The sequence below is a fragment of the Phaenicophaeus curvirostris genome, chromosome 20 (genome assembly GCF_032191515.1).
Source record: "Phaenicophaeus curvirostris isolate KB17595 chromosome 20, BPBGC_Pcur_1.0, whole genome shotgun sequence".
In the NCBI taxonomy this organism is placed as follows: Eukaryota; Metazoa; Chordata; class Aves; order Cuculiformes; family Cuculidae; genus Phaenicophaeus; species Phaenicophaeus curvirostris.
Window position 1 is genome coordinate 2885315 of NC_091411.1, and position 12083 is coordinate 2897397.

The following is a 12083-nucleotide window of genomic DNA, read 5'->3' on the forward strand; positions in this document are numbered from 1 at the left end:
GTAGACTTATTAAAAAATTGTTTAATGTCTGATGAGTCTTTCCCTATTGTATTCAATACATGCAGCTTCTTAAAAGTAGTCAAATTCACTGATGGGTGAATTTTTCCACGGCTGATTTAAAAATCTGTGATAAGTGCAGGACAAGATCTGAAGAATGCAACTGGAAATAGGCAGGAGTGAGATTCAGATCTGCGAAACACAAATCTCTAGGAGTAGCATATTGTAAGCATTGAATTATATTTAAGGTAATGGACTCAAAACTGCTACTGCAGCTTTTGTAAGTTACTGAGTTTTGAAACGTCACCTCAAATCTTAGCAGCATAGGTTTAAGGGAAGCCTTGCGTGTCTTAGGGACAGCGTACAGTTACAGGAGTGGGGAAGGGAAAAGATGAGTCTGGTATTTGCTTTTGTTTAGCTGCATGGCTCTGTAAATTACCAGACTGCCTGAGTCTCTTGATGTCTTCCTGTTACTGGAAGACCCAAGCAGGGTACAGTGCTCTGCGCTTTGGTAACTGCTCTCTTGATCGTAGGTCCCTGAGAAGAAGCTGAAGTTAGTGATGGCTGACAAGGATTTGTATAAAGCGTGTGCAGTGGAGGTGAAGCGCCAGATTTGGCAAGATAACCAGGCTCTGTTTGGTGATGAGGTGTCTCCACTGCTGAAGCAATATATCCTGGAGAAAGAAAATACTCTCTTCAGCAATGACATTTCTGTCTTGCACAATTTCTTCAGTGCGTCTCCCAAAACAAGGCGTCAAGGAGAGGTAAGGACAAGGAAACCTCCTTCACCATGCTTGTGAATTGAGTTCATTGGCTTTCAGTCAAGCTCATCAAATAACAGGATGTCATTTCACCCACCCAGCTTTGTTACTGAAATTATTTGGCTAGACACACAGAAATACCAGGTCGTTTTCTCCTGCGTATGTTGATGGAATCAGCAAGAATTATTTTAGTTGTTACTCAGTGCTGTGGTTATTTGATTAATGTTCTAGCTGTTTATGAGCTCTTAAAGAAATAGCAAGGCATAAATTTTTTCCTTTATGGCTCAGCTTGGCTTTAATACCCCTGGGCTGTTCTGAGGGCTGAGCATCTCTGTCAAATCAGTCTGAACTTCTTAAATTTCTTGGGATTTTTTTGTAGCAGGGCATAGCCCAACAAGAGATCATCTATTAAAAATGCAGAGGGACTTTGAAAGCTATAGCTAAGTTGGCATTCAGAAAGCTTACTCTTTGAGTGGAATTGCCTGAGGTAGCTGAGCTGATCAGCCACAGGAAGGGCAGGTGCTGCTCCTCCTCTTCCTCTTTGTAGTTCTGATGATTATTGGACCCTTCCGTGAGCTGATTGAGGTCAGTAACTGCTGCAGAAACTCTTAAGCAAGTAAAACCAGTAAGTAGTTTTCCAAGACAGGGAGTTGGATCTGCTCCAAGAAGAGATCAGCTGGCACCAAAGCCATTCCAAGGAGGTGGGCTGGATCCCACAGGCAGGCTGGATGCGAAGGGAACAGTAGCATAGGTGGTGGGAGGAGTGGGTCTCCTCTTGTTGGCAGCAGCAAGCTGTTACAGCGGTTCAGCTGTAATGTGTTGCTGTTGCTCCTGAAGGGAAATACCAGAGTTTCTGTAAAGACCTTGCTGTTGAGAATGCTAGAGAATTGCAGTGATAGGGCAACATAGACCTTTAGTTTCTGAGAAGGTAGCAGCAGGGGTGGTTTGGGTCTGTTTTGCTTTGAAAAGCCCCAGTGTTGAGGTGCAATTTACTTCAGGCTCACACTGCGGACTTGGAGTTTAACCCTGGCCAGCAGCTCAGCACCGCACAGCCACTCATTCACCTCTCCCTGGTAGGACAGAGGGTGAATTAGAAGGTTAAAAATGAGAAAGAAACTCATGGGTTGAGGCAAAACCAGTAATAATTAGAAAGAAGAGAAAAAACAACTAAGAGAGAGAAAAACAAAGCCCAAGACAAGTGAGTGATGCAAGAGAGAACAATTGCTCTCCACCAGCCAGCTGATGGCAGCCAGTATCTGAGCAAGGACAGTCCCCACCAACCTCCACCCTTCAGCTCTGTTGCTGAGACAGTGTCGTATGGTGGGATCCCCCTGCGGTCAGTTGGGGTCAGATGTCCACTGGGTCCCCTCCCAGCTCCTTCCGCACCCCCAGTGCTTGCTGGTGGGGTGAGGAGAAGGAAAGGCCGTGCATGTGCTGCTCAGCAGTAACTAAAACACGGCTCGGTTATCCACAGTTTCCAGCACAAATCCAAAACAGCCCCGTACCAGCTACTACAGAGAAAATTAACTTAATCCCATCCCAAGCCAGTGCAAGCCTTCACTCTTATGCCCACGCCCTGAAGGTAGGTGGAAATACAGAAAAGGACTCATGAAGAAGAGTGGGTTTTGTTCATGTTACAATAATTGTAAATTTTAGTCATCAGTGACAGGTCCCGCTTCTTGCCTCTTTCACATAGCTGAGCATCTTATTTTACAGACGCTTCCATTTCCTTTGGCCAGAGAGCCTTTTCTTGACGTTCTTTCTTTCTAGCAGTAGAAGATCTGGTGAACATCTCTTGAACAAACACTTTAGGAAATTTTAATGTAAATAGTTCCTTTTCAGGGTGTTTCAATCTTCGTAAATCATGTAGGAGAATCAGCTTAGATTTTGTGTGTGTGAACTAGCAGTATCTTGTGGTACTGAGCACGTTTTTTTCCACTTTTGAGTTTAGGTGGTTCAAAAGCTGACCCAGATGATCGGGAAGAATGTGAAGCTCTACGATATGGTGTTGCAGTTTCTGAGAACCTTATTCCTTCGGACAAGGAATGTTCATTACTGCACGCTGCGGGCAGAGCTCCTGATGTCACTGCATGACCTGGAAATCAGTGAAATCTGCACCGTTGACCCCTGTCATAAGGTATTAATCATGTAGAACAGGTATTATGGAATTTTGTGTTTCGCCCACTCCTGTCTGTGCCTGCTGCCCTGCAGGGCTTCAGCTCAGAGAAGGTGACTTGTAAAGAGAGTTCAGATCTTGAATCTCAAAGTCACGTTATATTCCTTGGAACCTTAGGTGAAAGTTTTGTCTTGGTTAGCCAGCAGCTTGCTTTCTTTTCATAACTCAGAAATCATTCAAATTTATGGCGCCTAAAAATTTTTAAGTCTAATCTGACTTGTGTAGATGCTACAAAAAATAATCAAAACCATTAGCTAGCCCCAGGTTCTGAATCGATGCTTGCTTGCCTCCCTCTTGCCCCTGGTGTGATGTACTCCATCTGGCAGTAAATCGTGTGTGTAACGTTAAAGACTTTGGATCTTGAATTATAAGAAAACTTCGAACTGTTAGAATATTGGGGAGTGACAGATGTGTTAATGTCATGCCAGGATCTTGTTCCTGGCCCTTTGTCTGTTATCAGCATCACTAATCTAGAGCAAAGCTTTTTCTCTTAAGTAATGTTGCTCAATTTTATGCGTATTCGATTTATAGAGAAAATGTCCTGGAGTGATGATGTCATTGCATGGTTTTTTTAATGTTTTCTGATCAAGAGTCCCCGAATCATTGAAACAGACAGTGCCCTCCTTTTGGAGTGTTTGTATTTCTGACCTCCTCTGTATTTTTGACCGGCTTGCTGCCATACCAAACTATATTAATGTATTAATTCCAGATATTTGGAGGTCATTCGAGCTTGTTTTATCTGACATTATGTATTTAATGCTGATTTACTGAGTTGCTGTGGTTGATAAAGCTTTCTCCTTTTTTGTAACAGTTCACCTGGTGCCTTGATGCCTGCATTCGGGAGAAGTTTGTGGACAACAAGAGAGCTCGGGAATTGCAAGGGTTTCTGGATGGAGTGAAGAAAGGACAAGAACAAGTGCTGGGGTAAGGCATTTGAGCTGTTTATTGAGAAACTGAGAATGAGTTCCCGGCAGTCACAACATCTCACTGGTATTGTACGAGCTAATTTTTCTGTAGAGCCAGCTAACAGCCAGCAGCTCTTCTGTGTGATCAGATCCGGTACGTTTGCATGCTTTGATGCATCAGGGCAAGTGCATTCTGGTTCCGTAGCTTGTGCTGCTTCGTTGCTCCGTGCCTGGTGACTGACTGCAGGAGATCTGCTGGATGTCGGTGCAGAAGACCTTTAGGACTTGTCTCACATAGCGTGCTCTTTCCAGTCACAGAGTAACATTTGTGGTGTTTTCACAAGGCAGAAGGTTCATCAGGTGGACACCTGTAGGTAATGAAAGGCAGAAGTTCAGGTTTTGTGTTGTCATAGTAAGGGTATTGTTACAGTACTTGTCCTGTGTCTACCGCTTCTCTGAAACACAGCAGTGTGTGTGCTTATAAAAATACAGTGTGCACACAGACACTAGTATGGTGTTACACCTGGTAGTCGATGGAATTGCAACGAAGAGTAGAATCCAGCATCTTGCTCAGAAACACACTGGTGTCCTACAGCCTGATATGGGGCTGTGTGGGTAGGGTTTTATGTTGTGTACAATGTGTTTGTTTTTTGCTTCTCAGGGACTTATCGATGATCTTGTGTGATCCCTTTGCCATTAACACCTTAGCCTTGAGCACCATAAGGCACCTGCAAGACCTAGTTGGGCAGGAGACCTTACCCAGGGTGAGTGTCCCAGCTTTTGTATCTAACAGGAGCTGTAGTCTTAATTGAATAGCATCCATCAGTGAAGAACGGGCACCGTAGAAGCACGAGGAAGTTCCCAAATGCAGGTGTAAACTGAAATAATGGAAACATGGTACTGCCTATCCAGTGGTTGCACAGACCTCTGAGCTCTGCAGAAGCAATGTTTGAGGGTGGGCATTAGGAGCTCTCCAAATCCGACCAGCTATGTGCATATAGAATCATATATAGAATATGTACCTCCCTGCTTTGTCCTTCCGTCAGTTTACATAACAGCAACACCCTTTTTTCTTTGCCAAGGTACATACGATGGATTAGTTTACACTATTCTGGTCTGTTGGCTGTGATATAATCTAGTTCCTGGAAGAAATATCTGCAGGATGTGCTTAAATGCTAAAGGACAGTTGTCTTAAAGGGGTCTGAACTATGCGAGGGATTTGCTGTTTTTATCCCTGAGTTGTTAAATTTGGAGTAAATATCATCCCCATGACAGATTAAGACTGAAAATTTATTTGGTTTCAGGGCACAATATAAGCAAAAAAGCATTGTCATTCTTACATTTCTCACTTTTGCTGAGATCATTTGTCCCATTGCACATTGTATTTCAGTGTACTGATTTACATATTTAAAAGTGATGTGACCAGATCAGCTGCGTACTTCTTGGCGCATTATAAAATGTTATGAAAACCCACGAACCCTGAGGTGTCTGTTATTTGATTCCCATTTGAGGAATCAGTTTTCAATTCAATTAGAGAACTAAATGCCTCTAGCAGTCTCCAATAAAGCTGCTAATGTAACCCACTATTTCCAAATCTGTATGTGCAACTTGTGCAACATCAAAATAGCTGTTTCTCTCCTCTTAAAATTCGAGGAAAGCCCGGATCTGCTGCTGCTCCTTAGGATGCTGTCTTTGGGACAGGGCGCCTGGGACATGATTGACAGTCAAGTCTTCAAGGAACCAAAAATGGTGAGCTGTTTTGTTGTTTAGAATTTAACACGTGTAATTAGACACACTTAGACTTGTTTATTATTTTATTGCATCCCTGATTTAACATTCGTTCTGCATCCCTCTCATCACAGCCTTCTTAGAAAAGCCATGTAAGTGGTTGCAGAGCGGTGGCTCAGGTGGATGTGCTCTAAGCTTGGTTTACCTGCTTTGGGATTTACGTGAATTTCTGGCCCGTACTGTTTTCAAATCAGACTTGTACCTCTCTTAAATTCTGTATTGTTTTTCCGTTGTTCCTGGGAAGCTCTACGCAAGTAATGAGTTTGTAAAACACACCTCGTATGAGGAAAGCCGGATGTCACAGGCTGTCAGCATCTCCAGTAGCAGTGTAGCAGCTTCTGCTTGACAGGGAAAATGTTTTTCCCTTTGGGCTCTCTGTTGTAGCAATTTTAGGTAGTTCCACATTCAGCTACAAACATTCCATGCTTTGGGAATACACAGGGAAACTGTGTTACAGGCAGCGCTGGTGCAGTTTGGGAACAAATCCTTTCAGCTGGTGGCAGGAACAGAGGGACTGTTTCTCAAGAGAGATTTGCTGTTTCCCTTCTGAATTTTCTACAGGAAGAATGTGTATTAGTTCTCAGATTGTAACAGTAGATGACTGTAACACCAAGAGTAGTGCGGTGGTTTGGCCTGCGGAGGTGCTCTCATAAATCTCTTGGAAAGAAACCGTGAATGTTTTTCCTAATGGATATCTTGAAATCTGTATTTAAAATCTGTTTTATTTGTGATTGCCACAAGCTGTGACCTCCCTCTCTGAATCTGATACAACTGAAGCTGATCTGCCTCGTGTGAGGAGATGCTCTTCGTTGTTGCTTTTCTAGCTGTGCATCGATCCCTGTCAGTTTAGGGAATGAACAGAATGATTTGTAATTGTTGATAAAAGCAGTTTCTACCAGCCTTAACGTGCAGTGCTTGCAGCAGCATTGGAAACAGTCTCTCGGAAGAAATGCTGCGTAACTGTCCAAAGAAAGAATTGGAGCAGGAGTATTTCTGCCTATGAGGTGAAGCACAGGTTTCTGAATTATCAGTGGAACATGCAGAAATGAATTATTCAAGAATTCTGACTGGAACTGGATGTCTGAAAGCTTGTTTTCCAAAGTGTAGGATGAGGCTGATATTGCCTGTTTCTTACGACGCACTAGGACCAATAGATGGCATGAAGTGATTGATGAATGCTTTGTTCTTTTCCCTCTGCTTTTTCATCCCTTTAAGGAAGCTGAGCTGATCACGAAGTTCTTACCTATGCTGATGTCCTTCGTGGTGGATGACCAAACGTTCAACGTTGATCAGAAACTGCCCTCAGAGGAGAAGGGACCAATTCCCTACCCCAGCACCATTCCTGAAGCTTTCACCAAGTATGTAATTTGCTTTACTAGCTTTGTACATGTAGTCTTGTTACCAGAGCAACACATCAAGCAGCCAGCCAGCATGGACAGGAAAAAATACTGTATGTGGGAAAGTGAACACTTTCTTAGGGTGAGATTTAGTCCCATTTAATCAAGGCTGAACTTTTCCTTTAGCAGAATGGGCTTCCACCGTGATTCCTCAAAATTTATCTACGTAAAATACTATTTCTTCTAATAAACATTCTTTTGACCGATGGAACGTGACAGTGTTTGGTGTTACAGCTTTCAGACCTGCTGCTTGTGTAGCTTCCCAAGCAGTGAACAGTGAGTGTTGGAGTGATACTTGGGTGCTGCTGGATGGGTGCCCATGCTTGGTTCTGAGAGCACTATTGTAAATCATGACGTTGGCATTTTTCTCACACAGACACTTATTCTCTCTTGATAACCTGTCACTCCAGGGATGTCAGAAAGATAAATGAAACCTCTGTGTTCTGTGTTGTATTCAGATCTTACACTGATTTCCAACACAATTCCTATCTGTATGCTGGAATCTGGAGCGCTGCACTTGTGCTCTCCTCTGTGACTGTTGATATTTGACCTTTGGGGAACTACAACAAGACAGTATTGGACTTTGTGCAATTTTTGAGTAATTTGGCTTTTTCTGAAACCCATTTTGAATAGAACTTTTATCATGAATACTACTACAAATGTTTGCAATGAAATCCGGTGATTTGATTGTGAGGCAGCACAGTGTGTGCAGAACGGTAAGTTGTTCTGGACCGTGGTTTTCTACTTGCTCGCTGAGTACCTGCTCTTCAGTGGATTTGAGGTTAGCCATTGTTCTGACTACTTGATTGCTATCCAACAGTATTTTAAACCCTCTTGTTTTAAAAGAAACCCAAACAATCTGTTTTAGCTTTATTGATTAAGGAACTGCTTCTCTTATAACAGATTCTTGCAGGAGAACCGAATAGCTTGTGAGATTGGGCTGTATTACATCCTTCACATCACTAAACAGAGGAACAAGAATGCTTTCCTTAGGCTCCTGCCAGCACTCAGTAAGTCTTTGTATCATCTTCTCTTCTATAGCTGTTTGCCTTGTACTGAACACCCCAGGAGGTGAGTAAACCTGGAGTGAAGCGATTTCAGTCAGATGGGTTATTCTGCCGCTGGCTCTCTAGGTAACTTAGTTGTAAGGCCCTGCAGAAATGTTAGGTTTGTTTGTGATTCAGATGCCTCTCTGCTGATCTGAGATGTTAGGGTTGGTGGCTGAAGGTCAGTGGTTCCTTAAACTGAAGGTTGTGTTTACAATGAGATGAGATGAGAGCTGTTTGGAGTGAATCTGAAAGATGAAGGAGCAGGCGGCTTAATTCTGCCTCTGCTCAGAATAACTGCAGCTGGACAGAGATTCCTGAGACTTGGCTTTGTGTGGCGAAAAAAACTGTAAAAAAACAGGACTAAATGCAGCCTTAAATTCTTCCCTGGATTAAATTCTTCTCTGACTTCTCTGGGTAAGTTGAGAGCTCTGAAGCAATCTTAGGAATTGCAGCTCCCAGTAGTGGTGGTGGGGGCTCACTTCCCACTCCCTCACCGCATCCCTCGTGTTCTTTGACTCTTTTGCTGAACTGCTGGCTCCGCTACATGGGTGAGTGTTCCCGAGGTGATTTGTATCTGCTCACTGCAGGGTCTGAGGACTGCAAGGAGGCTGATGCAACCATGAACAAAGGATGGTGGATAAGGGTAGTAGGGGATTTTGTGATATTGGCAGGAGCAAACTACTCTGTGACTTCAGCCTTGGTGGAGACATGGGCCTTCTGCACATTCTTCTCACCCCTCTGCTCCTAATCTTTTACATCTGAAAGATCCACGCCTGGGCTACTTGTTTTGAAAAGAAGTCTCCCTGCAAAGTTTTCAGCAGAAACATCTGCTGTGTGGTCATGTTTTGGCGCCTCCTTGTCAGTCTCAGTCTCTTTCCTTTTCATTTTGTATAGTTGAGACATTCAGCGACTTGGCCTTCAGTGATATTTTCCTGCATCTTCTTACTGGTAACCTCACGCTTCTGGGTGATGAATTTGCACTCGAGGAGTTCTGCACCAGTCTCTTTGATGGCTTCTTTCTCACTGCCTGCTCAAGGTAAATCTGATTTTCCTCAGGAGAAATGAGTTTACAGGATACCTGAGAGAGGTTATACTACATTAAACTGTAACGGGTCAGCAAACTCTTCACGTATAGTGGAAATATTAGCCTGATGCTGTTTTTCTTTAAGGAAAAGCTTATGTTTTGTGATACAGATTTTATCGGCAAAATTGCTAAGTGTTGATTGTGAATTACTACCTGAAATGTAATTCATTATTCATAAGTTGGAGTTGCAAAAGACAGTATCCTTCTTGCTTCATATCGGGTAGCTCTGAAGAGTTAACTGCAGCTCTTTGCAGTATGAGCTGCACACAGAAAATCTCTTTTGTATGTTAAGTCTGTTTGGTCAGTGTGGTTCAGCTGGTGGCCTGCAGGCTTACAATGTCCTTCACAAACTCCCTGAGACTAAGCTTATAGATTGGGAAGCAAGAGTGGGAGCAGAGAGACAAAGAGGTGGTTATAGAACATATTTTTTAACCTGTCACAGTGAGACACGGCTCAACTCAATTGCCTCACTCAGTATGAGTGAACGCATGTTCAAATAGAGACTTTTCTTATCCTTGATCAGAAGATGCTGGTGTGCAAGAGTGAACAGCGAGTTTCCATCAAGTTCCTTGTGAAACTGAAGAAATCCGAGGCTGAAACTTGCAACTATTGACTGAGGCTGATAGTGAAGAGATCCCAAAGATATCCAGTCAGTGCTCAAAGAAATAGTTTTTTGTCAGATGTGAAAGGAAAAATGACAGATATCCTCAACAGCCTTTCAGGCAATGATCTGCGGAATTGCTTTGGACGTTGACAGCAACATTTGCAGCTGTGTGTCGGCTCAGAAGGGAACTGTTTTGAAGGTGATCATAGTCAATTTTCCTCATTTGTTAGTTAAAAGGAGTTACAGGTACTCTTGGGTTTTTTGTGTTGGACCTCGTAACTCCAAGAGGCTTCCCCCAAAAGTGATTGGAACTACTGTTCAGGCACAGCGCTTCCTTCACACACGGGAGGGGACAAACATCCTCCTTCCTCTGGCCTGTCCAACAGAGGGGCCGGCTCCTGCCACGGTGCAGTCAGTGCTTGAAATCTCCCCCTCCTTCCTCATGGTTGCTACAGTTACTCCATTCCTGTTGAATAATCACATGAATTGCTTGAAAGCCTAAGGCAGGGTTAGTGTTTTGTAGCTCACAGGCTGCAGTTCTCAGGTGTGTAAGAAAATAGCAATGCTGCCAGCCTGTGGGTGTGCGCGTTATTCTGGTGGAGTTGCTGTAGTTTTCTTGTTCTCAAGACGGTGTTCGTTTAGGTGTGGTGTTTGTTTAGGTGTTTGTTTATATCAGTTACTCTGCTTTCAAATTGCTTTTTGCAGGAAGGAGAACGTACACAGACATGTGCTGAGGCTGCTGCTTCATCTGCATCACAAAGTGGCGCCTGCCAAATTAGAGTCTCTCCAGAAGGCTTTGGAACCCACCAAGCAGGTAAGAAGGGAAGCACGGGAAGGGGGAGGCTAATTGCAAATGAAAGCAGCTGCCTTTCCAGAGGGCGCTCAGTGGAACATAAGCTCTGCTTTCCAAGTATACCGAGTTGTGTCTTAATTACCATGTCACTTCGTCGTTCTGTGTTGATTTGTTAGAACACACGGGATAATTGCATACTTAGTGTTCTAGCTGGTGGCAGCTCAGATGAAGTATGACTCTTCTGATTTTCCCCTCCCTCATTCTCATTCTGCAGAGTGGGGAAGCCGTGAAGGAGCTTTATAACCAACTCACTGAGAAACTGGAGCTTCGCAAGCCAAGTCCAGCCGAAGCGACTGAGACTCCCACCATGGAACTGCCCTTGCCCACTGTGCCCACACCGGCCTCACGCTGAGCTCTGTAGTGCTGGAGTGAGACTGGAGGAGAACTAAGCTAGTGCTCTGCAGCACGAAGACGCTCTGCTGCCTTTCAGCTGTCTCTGCCTGCAAGGTGGAAACACAAAAAAGCCACTGAAACTCTTTCAAGGAGCACTGCAGTTTACCCAACTCACTGGCTCTTGCTGGTTAGAAAACCGTATGCAGTGCATTGTGAAGGTTTACTTTTCTTAAAGACAGCTGGGTATTGACTTGTAGATCCACTTAAAATCTGACATGTTTTTTTCAAAAAGAAAATGCATATTTTTAAGCTTGGTATCTTGTATTTTTAAACTCTATTTTAAGGACTGCTCAGTGAATGTTTAACTCCATTGTGGTTGAGTGGGTAGTATGAACTAAAGGACAACTATAGCTTCAGCTGTTAGTTTGCTCCTCTGGGTCTTTAGAAGACGTGCTCGACACAAGGAAGTGTCAGAGATGGCTCCACTGATACAATTTCCTGGCTGTGGTTTTAGCTCTTTTGGTACATGGTAGGACGTGCTGTGTTAGTCAGAGATGTCCACCACTGTCACTGGACCAAGAAGCAGTGAACAGCCCTCTTCTCAGCTAGGCTTTTAGAGAGGACAGAAATTGAATCCTCTCTCCCGCTTTTCTGACCAGAGTATCTTTACATGAGTTCTTGAGCCACTGAAATAAACAAGAGCAGTGTATTCCCCAGTGACAACAGGGTTTGAGTGTAGGTGGAGTGGAATTTTGTCTTTGAGAAGACAGCCTGTTCTTCGGGGCTCATTTGTGTCAACTAATGGTTAAGTAGAGGTGGAAATCCCTCCCCAAACCTGCAGCCCCCTCTTTGTGTGGTTTTCATCCTCCTAAGTTCTCAGGTGCTTCATGAGGAAAGCAAGTGTTTTTTCTTCATCATGTTGGTGCTTTGTTTCTCCTTGTATGCAGGGACTTGTCTGTATCTTGTGGGAGGACTGGGAAGGCACGATAGGTTTGTGTATGAAGCAGGGGCGCTGTCCTCGAGTCCGTGCTACCTTTGTGCACCTCGTCTCCCCTCCAGCTCCCAGGGTCAGTCTTGCCTTTGGCAGGCACTTGGCACTGCTGGCATTGGACACGTTAGAAACAGGAACTGGGTAT

The 12083-nt window shown here is 43.9% G+C and overlaps 1 protein-coding gene across 1 annotated transcript in view; it reads left to right on the forward strand.

The window, feature by feature from the left end:
- NELFB (negative elongation factor complex member B) overlaps positions 1-11256 on the forward strand; it is a 125229-nt gene extending 113973 nt beyond the window's left edge. Inside the window, exons 5-14 of the mRNA XM_069873098.1 lie at positions 531-761; positions 2710-2895; positions 3746-3858; positions 4501-4603; positions 5493-5588; positions 6843-6985; positions 7928-8034; positions 8968-9109; positions 10467-10575; positions 10829-11256. Coding sequence (XP_069729199.1) covers positions 531-761; positions 2710-2895; positions 3746-3858; positions 4501-4603; positions 5493-5588; positions 6843-6985; positions 7928-8034; positions 8968-9109; positions 10467-10575; positions 10829-10966 — 1368 coding nt within the window. The 3' untranslated portion in view covers positions 10967-11256. The remainder of the gene's footprint in view (positions 1-530; positions 762-2709; positions 2896-3745; positions 3859-4500; positions 4604-5492; positions 5589-6842; positions 6986-7927; positions 8035-8967; positions 9110-10466; positions 10576-10828) is intronic.
- Positions 11257-12083: the final 827 nt, after the last annotated feature.